We start from the raw sequence: 17879 nt of genomic DNA, 5'->3' as shown, positions 1-17879 counted from the left end.
CCACCCTGGAGCGCAGAGCAGCGGACAGCCGACACCCCTGAGCAGTGCCCATCTTGGCCCAGGGCCACTCGGCCCCTCCAGTCCCCTCCCAGCCCTCTGCAAACTACACCCGTGGTAGAAGCAGACAAAAAGCATGATGTCTCTGGGCAAGCTTGGGTGGAAGCAGGATCGGGGAGAACGCAGACAGGACAGGAGGGCTGCCTGTCACCTGGCCTCCCAGAGCCGCTTTGCATGTGCCTCTCCCTCAGCCCTCACCGCAACCTCCCGGGGGGGACACCGGCCTCCCCACTTCAGCCCTCCGCTCGGCCTTGGGGGCACTGGGGCCCACCTGGTCCCGGGTGGTGAGGGCGCCGTCTGTGTCCCCTCCGCTCCACACGCCCTCACCTTCATTTGTGTCCACAGCATTCGCCCCGATCCCATTCGGAGGGATTTACCTGCCCCTGGAGGTGCCTCCCAACAGGTGCCACTGCTCACCTCTGGTTCTCGCCTATGATCAAGCGCATTTCTCTGCCCTCGTGTCCATGGAGCAGAGAGATCAGCAAAGGGAACAAGGTAAGCCCTCCGCCTGCGACGGTGCTCAGGGCAGGGTGGGCACAGTGGGCACAGGAGGCCCTGTGGCCCCTCCTTGTGATAAAACTACTGCATGTGTGCATCAATGTCATCATTGAAAATAATATATCAAAGACAGCTTTTAAAGTATGAAGCAAATTAAAAACTCCACCAGCCTTAGGTAGCCTCTAGTGTTGTTCCCTTCCACGTGCACGCATATTTTGTGTGGATGGAATCAATCTTAGATGTACATTCTGAAAAGCAAAGCTCCTCTAGTGCAGGGGTCGGCAAACTACGGCCCACCACCTGTTTGTGTAAATAAAGTTTTATCGGAACACAGCGACACTCATTCCCTGACAGTTGTCCGTGGCTACTGCTTTTGCAGTGTAACAGTGGAGTGGAGAAGTAGCCACAGAGACGGGGAGGCCTGCGAAGACTAAAATATTTACTCACTAGAACTTTATGGAAAAAGCTTGCCGACGTCTTCTCTTGAAGCATTTGAATCCAAAGATTGGTATTTCCATTCAAATCCTTACAAGTCAGTTTCCTGCCAGTAGCCCTGTGAATGCCACAGACAGGCTGTCCCCACAGGCTGCACTTTCACAAGTCCAGCCACCAGCCAGAGACTCACGGGGCCTGTCTTCAGTCAGTGCATTTCGTGTCTGCTGCGGAAATGGCGGGATTCTGGTTGGAACCGTCGCTGTTTTCTCGTGTTAACCGCTGATAGGTGCCGTGACTAGCTGAGCAAGGAGGGGGAACTTCCTTTGTCACTTCTGTTTCTGGTTTAGCTAGAATCCCCCAGGAGACTAAAGGACAGACGGGACTCATTGGGTTTGGGGCCCTGGCCATTGGTGTATTCTGGAAATCCGCGGTGACTTGTCACATGGCGATGTGGTCCCAGAGGAAGAGAGCAGGGCTGCAGCCAGCTGTAAAGGGACTGTCACATTATTTATCTGTATTATTTACACGCGTCTCACTTTGACCAAAGGAGAAAAGTATTTAGTCATTCAGGCCTGGGAGGCATTTTGCCTTTTTTTTGTTGCTCAGCTTCTGGCTGTGGGTTTTAGCTCTTCTCCGTTCTTACCGGGGCTCCTGGGAGAAGAGAAGGCCCCTCCTCAGGACCTGGGATCCAGGCCGGGGCTGGGCCTCTCTGCCCAGTCTCCCAGAGACTGTGTGGTCAGCGAGAGATACCAGTCCCGGGCTGGCATCTCTGGTGCAGAGCAGGGGTGCAGACGCCTGGCCCCCTCCTCACAGGAGGCGCTGAGCTCTCCTTCAGGCTTCTCGATGTTTTCAGCGTGAATACAAAGGTGCCCTTTGATAAAAGGACAGGCGTGGAGCGGCTCTCGCTGGGCCCCTCTCAGGTGTGGAGCAGAGGTGTGGGCGGTTTCACCTCTGAACACTTGTCTTTCCCCAAAGTGGGTTCTGGTCCCAGTGTGCCATTGCGTGCAGCCCCCACCTGCTGGCGTACCCTCGGAGCGATGTGGGTCCCAGCGTCCACGCCCTTGTGTGACCAGAGCTGCGCTTTGACACGTCCGGTCCTTATGGCCCACTTTACGACGGGCTACAGTGCCACCTTCCACACAAGCAGAAGCGAAGCACCTGTAAGTGGCTCCCACAGCTGGGGGACTTCTGTGCACATGTCACGTCCTCACACTTTTGAGTAGGACACAAATGCTCTGCAGACTTGACAGCTTGAAGTATTGCTGCCAGCTCGTCCGCTGTGCCGCCTCGCCAAGCTGGTGGGTGCTGGTTGGTGCAGTCCTGCCCCCCGTACCTCACTGAAGGCCAGTGGTCCTGTCGTGTTCATTGCAGGGGAACCACCTTGTGAGGGAGACCAGCAACCCCAACAAGCTACATCCGGTACCAGGCAGGGTGTATCCCGAGCAGGCTCGGGCTCCATTCAGGGGGTAGCAATGATTCCAGTTCAGAAAAACAGACAGACAAACAGACGTGTGACAGAATCGGGTTAGAACTAGTTGGACGCTGCAGTGATGTCTGGAGGCTGGTGCCAGGGGCCAGAACGGGCCTGAGCAAAGGTGCGGGGCTGCCAGCGGGTGTTGCCGGCATGGCTGAGCAAGCATGTGCAGTAGGAGCGTGACAGGGCACGAGAGGCCTGGGCACGGCCACTTCCTGACTGCGTGCTCGCGGGGCGCCATGTGACCTGCAGGCCTGTCCCCTCGTCTGTCGGCCGGTGCTGAGCCCTTTCTCCTTCTCCTCCTACCCTCTCCCCTCCCTTCTGTTCCCATCCGTCCTTTCTGCCACTCTCCACATTGGCCACTTTTCATTTGGCATGTTCAAGGAGCTCACCTCTTCATTATGAAATGGCCACCGGGGGACAGCCCCTCCACGCCCTGACGTCCTCAGTGTTCTCGCTGGTAACTGCTAGGAAGCGTCCTGCCTGTCCCTAAGCCAGGCCTGTCCCCTGTCCTTAGCTACTGCTCCAAAGATAGACCTACAGTCCTTGAATAGCTCCTTTCCTGGCCCCCATTAGTGCTCAGCATTTCCCCAAAAGGACCTACCGTAGGCGGAACAGAGCAGATGCTGTACAGGAAGCCGAGCCCAGGGCTCCCCCAGGTGTCTTCCTTCCTTCCAGCCCACAGCAGAGCCTGCAGAGGTCTTTCTGCAAGTACCAGATGCTAGCATCCAGCTATCATTACCCGGCAGTTGGGGGTCCCAGGGAGAAGCTGAGAGGCTGTCAGGAGGCCACGCGACGAACAGACTCCCCCCCTGTTCTCAGCCTTTATGATGCCAAGAGAAATGGAAGCCTCCGCAAAAAGCCATGATACAAGCCCCCAAGTGAAGATGGTGCCAAATAGCACCAGGCTGCCAGGGGCTCAAATGAGAAAGGGGCTGCCACTGCTTCTCTAACAGGCAGTCCTGAGGTTGGTGGCCCAGCGCTGGTGCAGCAGCTCTAGATGTTCTCAGAGGCCCAGGCTCCAGCCTCTCCCCACTGCCCCCTTCTCATCATGTGGTTCCAGCCTTGTGGTCATAGGCGCTTCATGGTGATAGGATGGATGCCGTAGCTCCAGGCGTCACATCCAGATGCCATCGTCCTGAAAGTCTGTCTTTTCATTTGGGAAGAAAACCTTCCCCAAGGACTCATGCTGGCATCTTACTGCCAGAGCTCAGCTCCACACCCACCAGCAGCCTGAGAGGTGAGCGCAGTGGGCGATGGAGGGGGCGGGTGGTTGGTGGAGGTTCAGTAGCCAGCTGCAAACTAGGGTGGGCTGTGATGTTTCCAGGCAGTTCCATCTGAACTGCCCTCTTTCTTTCACTCGCGATGACCAGGACCTCATCTGAGGAAAAGCAAGACTGCAGAAATGTTCTTTACCAACTGGGTGCTCATCTGGAAATACACTACTGTCAGCTGTTGGGCTCTCAATCCCCTAAAAAGCCGGGGTACTTGAGGCCATCGGTGCCGTGTTCTTTCGACGGAACCTGTTCTCTCTAAGTGCAGAGATACGCAGGCTCGCCTCCCAGCACCACTCACTACTTTTGGATCTCAGGGTTCGGGGGCTGCTGCAGGTCCAGGGTGGCCTACGCGCCCTGCGGGCCTGGCAGTGGCCAGTGCCCCCCACCCCAGGAGGGGGAGAGGAGTGGGGGACTATGGCAGCAGGCCCGGCACTGGTGGCCAACTTGATGGCACGTTCTGGTGTCTCCCACATGTATGTGCCACCTGGTAAAATGTCAGGGTCAGCGCCTTTCTGTCCTAGAGCCCTGGGACTATGCGAGGACCCTCCAGACAGGGTGTGGCTCTGGACTGGACCCTTCTGAGCTGAGAGCTCGGCTTGCCACTCCTCCTTAAAGAAAGTCTCTGTAGCTCTGTGTCTTCAGGCTGCGTTGGACTCTGCCCCCGGAGAGCTGCCTGGGCCTTTGCTAGAACAGGAACCTTGTTAGGGATGCTGAGGTCACCACCCCTGGTCGCCTCCTTGCCTGGGGAGACAGCAGCTGAGGGAGAGGAAAGGTATCAGGAAAGCGGAAGCCTGGCCCTTCCAGACACGCCTGTCTCTCCATTCCTAGGGCTCCCTGGCACCAGCTGGAGCCCCTTCAGCTCAGGTAACCAAACCCAGCTCCACGGAGCTTAGACAGGGAGGGCGTGGTTCTCTCGCACACGCAGCCGGCTGGAAACACGCAGGCCCCCCGGGGCAAGGTGGGCTCTTCCAGAATGCTGGACATGACAAGACCCTCTGCCCCACCCTGCAGGCTCCTCACTTTCCATGCAGGGCAAGCTCTGCCACCATCCCAGGGGTCAAGCAGATCCTGTTTGTCCCCAAGCTCCCATGTCTGAGAGCGTGGCTGGATCTGGGGCAGGACCTGTTCACAAAGATGACAGAGCATGTTGTTCTCGGAGAAAGTAAGACATCGTCACAAGCCACCAGGGCGCCGAGTTCCTTCGCTGCGTCTCCCAGAGTCCCAAAGCGCAGCCCCTGAGGAGGGGGCCTCGCTGAGTGGTACAAGGGAGAAGAGCTGGTGTGGGGACATCAGACTTTTAACTCCGACCCCTGCAGTGCAGGGCCTGGAACAAGACAAGGGCTGTGATCTTTCACATTATAGGTTTTTGACCTGCATACCTCCCAAAGGGCCACCAGGCGGCCAGGAGCTGTGGGCAGGGCTGCACGGCTGTGGAGCTCTGTCCTCGGCTTGTACGTTTGTCCCCCGAACATCTGCCATTGGTCCGTGGGCCACCCTGAGGACCATCAGTCTGCAGCCTGGAGCTCGGTTCCACAGGGGTGCCAGCTGCAGCCATCTGCATGGGAAGAACTGGCTGAGGGTCTTTCACTAGTAATCCTAAGGCCTGGAGAAACAAGAAAGTAGCGTGTGCCTCAGGCAGCCCCCCATAAGCTCCCCCCAGAAACCTGACTCCCCTGCCCCACGTCTCCCCAAGACATCTGTGCCACAGGAAGGGCGCCTCCTAGGAGCATACGAGCCACCGACTCCCCACTCCTGAATCGTCCCTAGCCCCCATCTCTGGTTAATAACAAATAAGTTTCCAGTGTACAATTCTACGATCCATCCTGTGTATATTGCATCTTGTGGTCACCACTCAGTCTAATCTCCTTCCGTCCCCTCCCCATGTCTGTGACCCTTTCCCTCCTCACTCTCCCTTTCCTGCCCCTTCGCCTCTGGTCACCACCATTCTGTTGTCTGTGTCTATGAGTTTGTTTGTTTGTTCATTTATTGCTTCTGTTTTATGTCCCACATATGAGTGAAATCACATGGCTCTCGTCCTTCTCCATCTGACATTTCACTTAGCACGATATTCTCAAGGTCCATCCAGGTCGCAAATGGTAAGATTTCATCCTTTCTTCCAGCCGAGTAGTATTCCATTGTGCATATGTACCAATTTAACCTTTGTTCTCTCGTATGTATAGGAGATAAAGATCTGTAAAAGACGTGTTCTCAGAATTCTGGCCAATGTTTTTGTGCACAGCAGCCTGGGAAATGCCTGTGACCTGCAGTCCCCAGGGGATTTTGTTCTGTCCCTAGGCCACACTTTCCTTTTACCAATCTGTTAACAATTTTAGCTGAATTCTTCTTACTGGGGCTGGCTGAGGCTGCCCCATTGAGCTCACGTCTGTCTGTCCTTGGAGATACATGTCCTTCCTTAGATTTGGGGCTAGCTGGTTTCCTGTGACTTTCGCTCTCTGACGGGTGAAAGGAAAATGGTGAATGTGCCGTTTGGATTGTTGTTGTAATGCTCTCCCAGCACTTTACATCCCAAACAGAAACCTAAAGTCTCCGTTCCTTTTTGGAAAATAAATACTCAAAACATATCCAGGCTAGTGTGAGACGGAGCCTACACATTTCCAGGTTCAAAGAGAGGAGAGAGCCTTTTCAAAGAAAAAGAAAAAGGTTGCAGGCTTATTTTGAAAGTCATTTGCTGTTCTTGACATTTGCCACCAGAGGGCAAGCTGTCCCATCACTCCACTTCCCGCTGTGAGGGTGGGGATTCCCAGGAGCCCTGCAGTGGCGAGGTGAGTCCAAGTGGGGGTGCAGCTGAGCTCCAGATGGGGAGTCGGGAGCGCACTCCTGCCACCTTGCAGCCCCGCTGTCTTCAGCAGGCACCACGATGGGGAGAGGTGTGTGGCAGAAGGCCCCAAGCCTAACCACAGTGCTTCTGCTCACATCCCACGAGTACGACTAGGCACCTGCTCCCTCCTAAGTGTGGCTGTGGCCAGGCAGAAGCCTCCCACTGACACCTCTCCCCTGGGAAGGGAGTGGACAGCCAGATCCACATTGCCCAAGGTGCAGCCACAGAAACTGCCTCAGATTGTTCTAGAACAACAGTTTCCATATTTGCCTGTTTTTAAGATCCACGTTTATTTAAAATAGAGTCCTTGGGTACTTTTCCTGGACACTGGTTTGGCCATCTGAGGAGGGGGCTGGAATCAGCGCCCTTACCAAGCACTGTGGGCGCTGAGCTGTCCTGGCAAGTGCCTGAGGAGGGGGCCTCTACCCCCCTCCTCCCGTGCTCTCCCTGTTGGCACCGTGACTCAAGGAACCCTGGGGCATGGCCCAAGGGAGGCCAGTCCTGAGGCAGCCCTGAAGCCCTCCCTGGGTGTAACTACCCTTCAGCTCAGCCCTGGGAAGGCCTGTCTGTGTGTCACAGCCACGCCAAGGCAGACCGGGCCACGCCTGACTTCCCAGCCAGGGCGCAGTTGCCCAGTCCCAGCCAGATTAAAAATGGAAAACCCGGAGTAAAGCTGTGTTTCCCTTTCATGGGCAACAGGGGGGGTGGGATTATTTGGGCTCACATTTTCTCCTTAGCAACCCCAGAGGGCAGCACTGAGTCAACTTTTCCATGTTCTTAGGAGAAAATCAACTGGTAATGGTATTCAGTCTTAGATTTTGTTTGTTTGCCTTTTTGTTCTTGCTGGGCACCCTTGCCATGAATCATGAGGAAGAGACACCCAGCTCATGGCTAGCACCTGGTGGGGGGGGGGGCGGAGGGAGATAAGGAGTAGGAGGCCCAGGGCAGGAGTGGTGCCTGGGGACTCTGTGACGCCCAGGTCTTGGGGCCAAAGGAAAGCAGCCAGTGGGAAGCACCCTGTGCCTGGGTCAGGGCGGGGCAATATCTGGCCCCACCCCTCCACCTCCTCCACCGCCACCACCACCACCACCACCACCACCACCACCGGTGTCCCACTAGGAGCGGTGGTGATGAAGCAGGCCCTCTCCACAGTCTCTCTCCACTGCAGTCTCCACCTCCATGTCACCTCCCCAAAAGGCTCCCCAGCCCGCCCACAGCCTGCAGTCTACCCTGCAGGGAGCTCTCACTACCTGACATGATGAAGTGTTTGTTACCTGCTCATCCTGTCCCCAGCACAAAATGGGAGCTCCCTGTGGGCAGGGCCCCTGGGTCCATGGGGTCCCCCTGGTTCCCTGTGGGCAGCCCCCCACCATGGGTCCCCTGTACTAATGCCGACTTGAGTGAAATCACAAATGAGACGAGCAGACAGCCCTCTCGCCTGATTCGCACATTGGGAACGTCTCTGGGAAGCCCAGGCCCCCTTGACCTTCCAGGTGAACTTGCACAGTGTGCTGAGTCCACCTGGGTCCTTCCTCAGAAGTACAGAAGCTGTACTAGCCTTTTCGTGTCTGCTGACAGACCCAAATCGTTCTCGGATTCCAGGTGATGTCTCCAAGCACACTTCAAAGCCCACAGCAAAGATACAATCTTTAAACTGTCAGCAGTGGTTCTGAAACCTGTGGTCTTAACGCTCCTGCGGGCACTGGCGGTCCAGCAGACATCGCCACTCGCTTTACGTAATCACGGAGACACCTGGTCTTGGAATTCCCTTCCCTGTTCTCCGGGGGGGCTGCCCTTGGGCCACGTGGCACCGTGTCTCTCTCTTTCGTTCCAGCCGTGATCCCACTGACAGATTCCGAGCACAAGCTGCTGCCCCTGCACTTTGCGGTGGACCCCGGCAAGGACTGGTTGTGGGGGAAAGACGACAACGACAACGCCAGGCTAGCCCAGTAAGCCCCGCCCTGCAGCCCCGCCCAGCGCCCCCGCTTCTCCCACGACAGCCGGCGAGCCTGCGGGCGGGCCGGCGCGCGTTTCACTCGGTGTTCTTCTCTCGCCAGCCTGATCCTGTCGCTGGAAGCCAAGCTGAACCTCCTGCACAGCTACATGAATGTGACGTGGATCCGCATCCCCTCCGAGACCCGGGTGAGCCTGGCGTGCCCCGGACCGACCCGGTGGCTGGCGGTGGCTGCTCGGCGCCAGGCAGCCGCGTGCCTCTCCTAATTGCTGGGCCCCGGGGCAGAGCTCGCCTGCCGCCCCCCTCCGTCCCCCGCCCACCAACCACCGCGCCGGGGCCCCACCCTCGGGTCCCAGCCGAGCACGTGGTCCCTGCCCCGCTGGCTCTGCCTGGAAGCAGCCCGGGTTTCCGGGGTGCGTGTGTGCACGCGGGTGCGTGCGTGTCTGTGTGTGGGCACGCACCCTGCTGGGGATTTTTGTCCTATTTTCTCCTGGAGAGGAATCAACACGCCCACTCAGAAAACAAACGGTGGGCAAGTCACAACACAAAACTATCTCTGCCGAGACTGGAACACGCTGTGCTGGGCGCTGCGGAATTAATTTTGAATTGTGTGCGGGGGCCTGGGACAACCAGGCACCCCAACGCCCAGTCCTCAGCTCAGGCTCCTCTGTCCTCTGTCCCCTGGCCCAGGCGGCGAGGAAAAGGCCTCTCCCCCAGGCAGGGTCTGTGCTTCCAGGTACTAAGGCGGATTCACTTTAAGTATCTGACAGACGTATTTTGTCAGCTTAGTAGTGAATCCCCAGGGTAAGGGATTTGTGGGGCAGGAAGAAAAGCTTACAAATCACTGGGCCTCCCCAGACATGGGTTTCCTTAGTCATGAGGTGGGGCTCATGCTACAGGCAGTTCCGGCCGGGACCTGCGCGCACTGCTCAGGGCGCTTTCAGCCTTCAGCCTTCGCCCTGTTTCATCCCCCGCCGCACTGATACCCCATTGTACTGATGGCACAAGTGACAGCCTGGCTCCGAGTCCTGCTTCTTAACCTAACCTCCACACTGCTTGTCACATGCCTGCTGAGTGCCACTGCGTGGCTGTGGGTGTTCTTCCTAGCACCCACGAGGGCTCCAGGCAGCAGCTCTAGATCTTGGGCTGGGACACAGCTCTGTCCTGCATTGAGTAGAGCCCCCTGCCAGGCTGTGGCTGTCCCCCATCAGAGGCAAGGCCCTTCCAGCCCTTGGGCACGTGAGCCATGGCTCCTGACTCACTGTGCTCCCACCAGCGGTACCCTCCCAGCACCAAGCACACCTCCCTTCCCAGGCAGAACCCGAGCTTGTACATTTGTGTCTGGCAAAGCAGTGTGAGACCTCCAGCTCCTTCCAGACTTAGCGTGGGCAGGGGCAGGAAGGAATTTTGGACTGGGAGGTGGTGAGGGCTGGTTCCACCCCTACCCCGTTTCTGGGTGACCTGGTTACAGGAGGTTCACCCCTTTCTTGGACCTGCTTGGTGGGGGGGGCAAAAATAGAGTGAGGAGCGACAGTGCTCCCAGGCTCCCTATCTGGAGGCCAGGAAAGCCCTTCAGGCACGAGCACCAGTCCTGCCAGACCCGGCTGCTGGGGGGAGGTCTGGGCCCACTGATGCTCTGTCTGAACTCCCTGCTCATCCAGGCAGGGACCTCTGGAAAGCCACAGTGGGCGCTGCCATGCTCTGTACCCTCTCTCCTCCTTTCTCGGTTCTCCACCAACCCCAGGCACTGGTCCTGGCCACGTTCCCGTACCTGGTTGCCCTCCTGGCTGGCTGACAGTGGGCCTCATCCAAGGTCTCCAGAGATGCCTCCTTCCCCCTCCCACCCGTTTCCTGGGAATGGTAGCATCTTTCCTGAGAAGCCCACGTTCCATTTCAGAGCCCTTCTCAGTGCTGCGCTCCACACTGCCACGCTCAGAAAGGCCATCGCTGAATGGGAAGGGTGTTTGTTCCATGACCCAAAGAGTGAGGTTCTGAGGGCAAGGTGTCCTCTGCTTGGAATGAATAGATGAGACACCTTTGTAGGAGGGGCGCCGACAGGTGCAAGTAAAGTGTCATCCTCACCTGAAGGCCTCTACCTGTACAAAGAAGCTGGCCTAGAAGCCGGTCCCACGTCTGGGCAGGCAGTAGCCTCGCCAGGGTTGGAAGGCCCGAGGCTGGGCATGGTAATCCCCTGAGGCGTGGAGAGGCTCTGGGGCTCCAAGCCAAGTGGGGATCTGCAGCTTGCCAGAGCTCCCCGGCCCAGGGTTCCAGGCTACCAGCACCAATCGGGATTAGGACAGAGAGGCCCAAGGGCCCCAACCTAGCAGGACAGGGGGAGGTCTGTCTTGGCGGATCCCACGCGGGGACAGCTCATCTCTAACCTCCCTCGTGCCCCACAGGCCCCTCTGGCGCAGCCGGAATCCCCCACGGCCTCCGTGGGGGAGGATGTGCAGTCCCTGGCCGACTCCCTGGACTCGGACCGCGACTCTGTGTGCAGCAATTCCAACAGCAATAACGGCAAGAACGGCAAGGAGAAGGAGAAGCAGCGCAAGGAGAAGGACAAGACCCGCGCGGACTCCGTGGCCAACAAGCTGGGCAGCTTCAGCAAGACGCTGGGCATCAAGCTGAAGAAGAACATGGGCGGCCTGGGCGGCCTGGTGCACGGCAAGATGGGCCGCGCCAACTCGGCCCACGGCAAGAACGGCGGCGACGCGCCCGAGCGCGCCAAGGACAAAAAGGTCAAATCGCGCAAGGGCAGCAAGGAGGAGTCGGGCGCGTCGGCGAGCACCTCGCCGTCGGAGAAGACCACGCCGTCGCCCACGGACAAGGCGGCGGGCAATTCGCCGGCCGAGAAGGGCGGCGGGCCGCGGGGCGACGCCTGGAAGTACAGCACGGACGTGAAGCTCAGCCTCAACATCCTGCGCGCCGCCATGCAGGGCGAACGCAAATTCATCTTCGCCGGCCTGCTGCTCACCAGCCACCGGCACCAGTTCCACGAGGAGATGGTCGGCTACTACCTGAGCAGCGCGCAGGAGCGCTTCAGCGCCGAGCAGGAGCAGCGGCGCCGCGACGCCGCCGCCGCCGCCGCCACCGCCAAGCGGCCGCCGCGCCGGCCCGAGGCCGACGGCGCCGCGGGCCCCGAGCGCGCCTCGCCGGGCCCGCCGGCCGCGCCGCCCACGCAGCTGGTGCTCAAGTTCAAGGAGCGCCCGAGCCCGGGGCCGGCGGCGGGCACGCGGGCGGCGCGGGCGGCGGCGGGCGGCGCGGCCTCCCCGGGCCCCGGCGGCGGGGGCGCGCGGCGCGCGGGCGCCAGCGGCGCGGCCCCCGGGCGCAGCCCCCCGGCGCGCCAGAGCGTCATCCACGTGCAGGCGGCGGGCGCGCGGGACGAGGCGTGCGCGCCGGCCGTGGGCGCGCTGCGGCCGTGCGCCACGTACCCGCAGCAGAACCGCTCGCTGTGGTCGCAGAGCTACAGCCCGGCGCGCGCCGCCGCCCTGCGCACCGTCAACACGGTGGAGTCGCTGGCGCGCGCCGTGCCCGGGGCCCTGGCCGGCGCGGCCGAGCCCAAGTCGCAGACCTACACCAACGGCTTCGGCGCCGCGCGCGACGGCCTGGAGTTCGCCGACGCCGACGCGCCGGCCGCGCGCTCGAACGCTGAGGGCGGCCGCGGGCCGGGCCCCGCGCAGCGGCGCTGCCAGCGCGAGAACTGCGCGTTCTACGGGCGCGCGGAGACCGAGCACTTGTGCTCCTACTGCTACCGCGAGGAGCTGCGGCGGCGGCGCGAGGCGCGCGGGGCCCGGCCCTGAGCCGGCGCCCGTGCACGATTGCTCTCCATGCTGTCGGTGTCTTTTCTACGTGCCCTGGTCACCCGGAAGGCCGGCGACCCCCGTGTCAGTGCCGTGTACGTGTTTGGTCACATGTTCCTACTGGTGCCTGAACCTACACTGACGCCACTCAGGTAGTAGACGGATAGGAAACAAGTCATACTGTCGGCAGTGGGTGTGCTAGCTAGCATCTGCCTCGTACCGTGGAAACTCATAGCCATTGCGGGAGTATTTTTGTTCCGAAATAAAGAGATTTGCAGCCCTTTGTTTTTAGAAGGGAGTGTTTTACATGCTTTTTTTTTTTTTTTTTTTTTTTTTTTTTTTTTGCTTTTTTTCCCCCCTAACTCAGCCACAGACCTCTTGCAGGAAGTGATCACATGCGTGCGCTCGGTACCATCCAGGGGTGAGAAGCAAAGGCTGCCGGGGACTGCGGGGGCAGCTCCACCTGCTTCGCCCCCCAGGTCCCTGGAGGAGAGGAGGCACGTGGCCGCCAGCTGACGCTCCGGTGGTCACGGTGGCCCTTTAGGAATACCCACGGCCCATCTCATAAGCAAAACCAACTCCCACAGCCCCTTACCCCCCTGCCCCCCAGCTCGAGCAACACTCACACTGCCATCCAACCGCGGGCGTCCGTAGGGTGGGCACCGGACAAGCTACCTCGCAGAGCGCGGTGAGCTGTAGTGACCGCTCCCGGTGCTGGGCAGCTCAGGTGACAGGAGCTTTCTAAAGACATCTTGGGTCCAAAAAGCAAGGTCTGAACCCACTATTTGGAGTTGCCCACGTATGAGCAAAGATGCCAGCCTGCTCACATTTCTCCTTTGAAGATACTTTCACAGTTGACTGTCGCAGGAGGGCCCTTAGGAAGGGATCATCGGTGCCGGAAGAGAGAGGCAAGGAATTGACCCTTTTGGGTCACTGTGTAAGCCCCCACTAGGCTGCTTTGAAATCCCGCTGCGCCTCTTTCCAAAGGGAAGGAGCGGAGGAAAGCCGGGAAGGAAGCGCACCCCACCTCACGGCGCATCTGTCTGGGTTCAGCCAGGTACAGGGGCGCCATTCCCATTGGGGTCCCCTCCGTAGGACAGGGACCTCCTTGCCTGTGGCTCCATAACACAGTGAGGGGGCAGCCCCATCCCCAAGCGGTCCCTTTTTTGGTGCCTCCTACATTTCTTGAGGAAAAAAAATGTGTCCTTAGCTACCCTGTTTTGTGCAGCAATATGCAACCTCTTCCTTCCAAGATTACCTCTGGAGATCCGGTTCTTGGCCAAGGACACTGAGTTACACCTGCCTCACGAGAGCTCCTTTCCAAGAAATACCGCTAAGGTGGGGAAAATCTTCGCTAGGAAAAGAATACTCTAAAACCGGTGAGAACCTTAGGAGCGCCTCTAACAATCCTAAGAAACGCGAAAGCGCCCAGCTTTGCTATAATAACCTCAGGAAGTGCAGGAAGCAAACCATCTTTCATTGGAGCCAGCTTCTCCTTCTCCAGAAAGGATACTTTACCCTTACCCGGCCCGACACAAGGAGCAGGAAAAAAAAAAAAAAAAAAAAAACACGGGGAGGGAATTTTTTTTTACTTGTTTGAAGAATTATAATAAACTAATTTTGAGTATCTCCTGTAATTTCCTTTTTGTTTTTAATTATGCCACAGCCCGTGGAGTTTTCAGTAACTTACTCATGTTTTACATAAGTGGTTCCTTAAAATTAATCAAAATTATTTATGAAATAGAATCTTTCAGAAATTTTTTGAAAGTTTTACTTTTCACACTGAACAATACTTTCCATATGTGGTAATAAACATCACGTCCCTGATATTCCTGGGGTTTCTTTTGTTACTTAGAGCAACAACAAAAAGTAGTTTTTCTAAAAAAAATCTCTCATCAAGAGGGTTTGTGGCAGCTTTTTGGACTGACTCTTCATGTTACGCTTTGTCATCCAAAGCTGTGAGGTCACAGGTAGTGTTACTTCACATGTAGACACTGCTCTTACTCCTTAGTCTTAGGAGGCTGCAACGGCCAACCTTGAAATGCTCATTCAGAAACCAGACTCATGTGCACAAGTGGTCAAGGAGGCATAGAGTAAATTCTTGCTTGTTTTTTTAATTTTTTTAATGTGAAAATAGCCAACCAGAAATTTCTAAAATGGGCTATGCAAATATTATATCTTTCTCATGCCCTCTGCCAGGTTGAAGAAGAAAAAAAAGCCAAACTGAGAATAAAAAAACTGTCCATTGTAATAAGAGAGGAAAACCTTCAAAACCAGACAGTGTCATTCACAGGTATTATGAACCAAGGATGACCTGTCCATCTCCTTGAATTTCCAAGTCACCTCTGCCCCACCCCACCTGACACGTGCCACGAATAAGACCCAGAGATCCAGCCACTGGCCACCATGTGGGCTCCTCCCCCACGTGGCAGGCCCCCGACTTAGTGTGGTCCTGAGGCTCCAGGGCACCTGTGGGTGCTGCTCCCAGCGGACATACAGCTCAGCCCACCTCGTTTACAAATAGCCGTTTCCTTTTGTGAGAGATGTGTGTCCATCGTCCCTCTAAACAGTATTAATAAGTGAGGGAGGTTGCTGTTAGATTAGTCGCTAATCCAGGGTGGGAACTGGGAGAAATCGCTGTCTACTTGATATGTGGGCCAGGAGGTCCCCTAATGTCCTGTGACCTGGGGGCCCTTTGTGCAGCAAGGACAGGGAAGTGGATTATGGGTACTGGAGAAAAGGAAAGCCAGTCCTAATTCTAGAAAGGCCGCGAGCCTCACTTTCACACTCGTCCTGGACACAGGCCAGCCATGCCTGGGAGCGGCCTTTCCGCCTGATCTGGCCAAACTGTCCCTTTCCAGGAAGGTTGGACATCTCCAAGGGACAGCAGGTTTCCAGAAGGATCCCAGATACTTCTAAACCCCAGTGGAGGTTATTTCCATAATTTACTTCCCATTTCTCATACATGCGTTACCTGGGTATATGATTTTTTGAGAAATAATATATTGTTCAAGGAAGGTGTTTATAAATGTATTGTGTCTGTAGATTTTATGCTATGTTACGTTGAAATTTTACAAGCCAAGTGTACACTGTACTATAGAAATTATTTTTCTATTATTTTCAGACTATGCCAGAGAGCAATATTTTATGTCCTTACATTGACAGAGTTGTCCCCTTGGAAAGGTAACTTTGGGTGGGAAGGGGCCCCACTGTGGGCCCTTAGAGTTTAAATGCTTTTCACTATTTGTTCAAACTCCCTCTGAAAGTGGGAACGTGTAGGTGTCTTCATTTTCCACGGAAAGCTTGATTTGTTGGTTGTTCGTGGATTTGGGTACTGCGCATTTCCTCTTCAATGAATATATTCATGAAGTTACTGTGGACTTTTTCTTCGCGACCCAAGAGGAGTTCTGAAAACTTTGGATCTGTTCCCTTCCAAATTTTATGTTTTCCCAAATGATTTATTAATTCTGGAAGCTTATTGTCAGTAATGTGGTGACTCAAGATAAAAAGGCACTCCACGCTTCCCGGTACACACCTCTGGGTGTGGAAATTCCGTGGGCAGCGCCCACAGCCACCCTTAGCACCTACGAGCTTATTTTGCAAACCACTTTGCAAAAAGAAAATTAACCTACCAAAACATATTTTGTGTTAGTTAAGAAAAAAAGGGCTGTACTTATTATCAGTGGTGGGAAATTTGTGCGAGGGGAAGAAACGTTTTTGCCAAACACGAGTGTAACGGTGCATTCTCTGCGTTCTCTGCGAGTGTTTTGTTTACTAAGAGACCCAGGGTAAGGGTGGAAGAGACCTAGGGTAAGGTCTGCTGCGCATTTCAGGTTTCTTTCTTCATGGTAGGGTTCCTTTTCCTAATCCTGGTATGGACTTTGACAAACTAAGTTCTTCGAGTGCTTTTTCCTTTTCTTTTGTTCAAATTCTTTTAATAAATGAGGAAGAAAGTGCATTCCATGGCTGAGCGAGCCCTGCCTTGTCCAAACTCAGCCGCTCTGCGTTCAGCCCACGGGCTGCTGAGGTGGACCCCCTCTGGCGAGTCTGGTTCTGCTGTCTCCTGAGGGCAGGCACTTGGGGACAGGGCCCAGAGGTAGTTGGCACTCCTGGGCCAGGGAGCCGGCCCCCCTTCCAAAAAGCCTTAAAGTGGTGGGGCTCTGGGGACCTCTGAGTACCACCGTCCCATTCAGTCCCAGCCATCAAGTCTTTCTGCTCAAACTGGCCACTTGGGTGTGGCTGTCCAGGACAGCGTGGGGCCTCGACTTCATTCTCACTTCAGCCAGGTCCACACCCCTCTCCCACATCCACACACATCCGGTTCTGTTGGCACAGAGCGTGTTTCCAACGGTGCTGCCTGTTAACACAGGGCTGGGGCCAGGGTAGTTCATCCCGGCAGGCATGATGGTGAGGGCCCCCCCGCTTACCCCAGGGCTTCCCCGGGCTGCAGGGAGTGCTTTCAGGGCACAGCGCTTTGGAAGATTCTCAGGACTGCTCCAAGCAGTGTGCGAACTGGTCTGTTAGCAGCTTGGCAGGTAGTTCCATCTCCAAAAGCAGCCCTTTCTCCCACTCCACCCCCAGGGAGAAGAGCGAGGGAGAGGGCCATGGGACCCTCAGCAATAACTGGGTGCACGGTCTGTGAGACGGGGCTGGCCACACACACACGGGCAGCTCAGAGCCATTATCTGCAAACACTGCTAGCAATATCACAGTTTCTACTGATTTTGCAATGTGTTGAAATTTGTTCTTTTACTTTTTTATTCTTGCAAAAAGAAAGAGTCCCACCAACCCCAGTTATGTATATACAAAATGATGCCCGTTGCTTATACTTCTTTATGTCCCCAAGAGAGCAGCTGAAGAATATACATATATATATATATATATATATATTTTAACCAGTTCTTTAATGTAAAGTGAAGAGTAGCGGTGGTTTTCAGAGTAAATATAGGCTGAATCTGCTCAAGACCAAGGCAACCCGTTAATTTAGTTTGGACACGTTAGCAAAACCAGCTGTTTGAGAATATCTACAGACACTGGGGCATGACTTGAAATGAAGAAACAGCCAAATCCTTACAAAGAGCACTCTCACCCCAGTACTTCTACCTTCTCCTCTGTCAGCCCGCTCTGTCCCAGCGACTGGGTCTGCCTCAGGGCCTTTGCACATGCCGTTCGTTTTACCTGGAGTGAACCCCCTGCCACACGGCTCATTCTTCACTGCCAGCCAGTCTTTGTCCCAATGTCACCTTTCAAGGAGGCCTTCCCTGAATTCTTATTTACAATGACAACACAACACCCCCTCCCTGCCACCTCCCGGTACATGGTCCTCTTGTGTATCTATTCGCCATCTGAGTGCTGCCCACATGAATTACTCATTCATTCCTTTCATGGCCCCTGAGCCCCTATAGAATGTAAGCTCCACGTGGGCAGAAATTTTTGTACGTTGTGCTCACTGCTATATTTCCGGTGCCTACAACAGTGCCTGACACATATTAGGCACTGGATAAGTATTTGTTGAAAGGAAGGAAATAAAATCAGTAATTTGATA

At 56.0% G+C, this 17879-nt stretch overlaps 1 protein-coding gene across 2 annotated transcripts in view; it reads left to right on the top strand.

The window, feature by feature from the left end:
* OTUD7A (OTU deubiquitinase 7A) overlaps positions 1 to 17211 on the top strand; it is a 205797-nt gene extending 188586 nt beyond the window's left edge. For both annotated transcript variants that reach the window (XM_033100272.1, XM_033100273.1), the window contains 4 exons: positions 403 to 552; positions 8415 to 8529; positions 8638 to 8722; positions 10934 to 17211. In XM_033100272.1, coding sequence (XP_032956163.1) covers positions 403 to 552; positions 8415 to 8529; positions 8638 to 8722; positions 10934 to 12334 — 1751 coding nt within the window. In that variant the 3' untranslated portion in view covers positions 12335 to 17211. The remainder of the gene's footprint in view (positions 1 to 402; positions 553 to 8414; positions 8530 to 8637; positions 8723 to 10933) is intronic.
* The last annotated feature ends 668 nt before the right edge of the window (positions 17212 to 17879 follow it).

This window comes from Rhinolophus ferrumequinum, chromosome 28 (genome assembly GCF_004115265.2).
Source record: "Rhinolophus ferrumequinum isolate MPI-CBG mRhiFer1 chromosome 28, mRhiFer1_v1.p, whole genome shotgun sequence".
Lineage (NCBI taxonomy): Eukaryota > Metazoa > Chordata > Mammalia > Chiroptera > Rhinolophidae > Rhinolophus > Rhinolophus ferrumequinum.
This window is presented reverse-complemented; position numbering and strand designations above follow the sequence as displayed.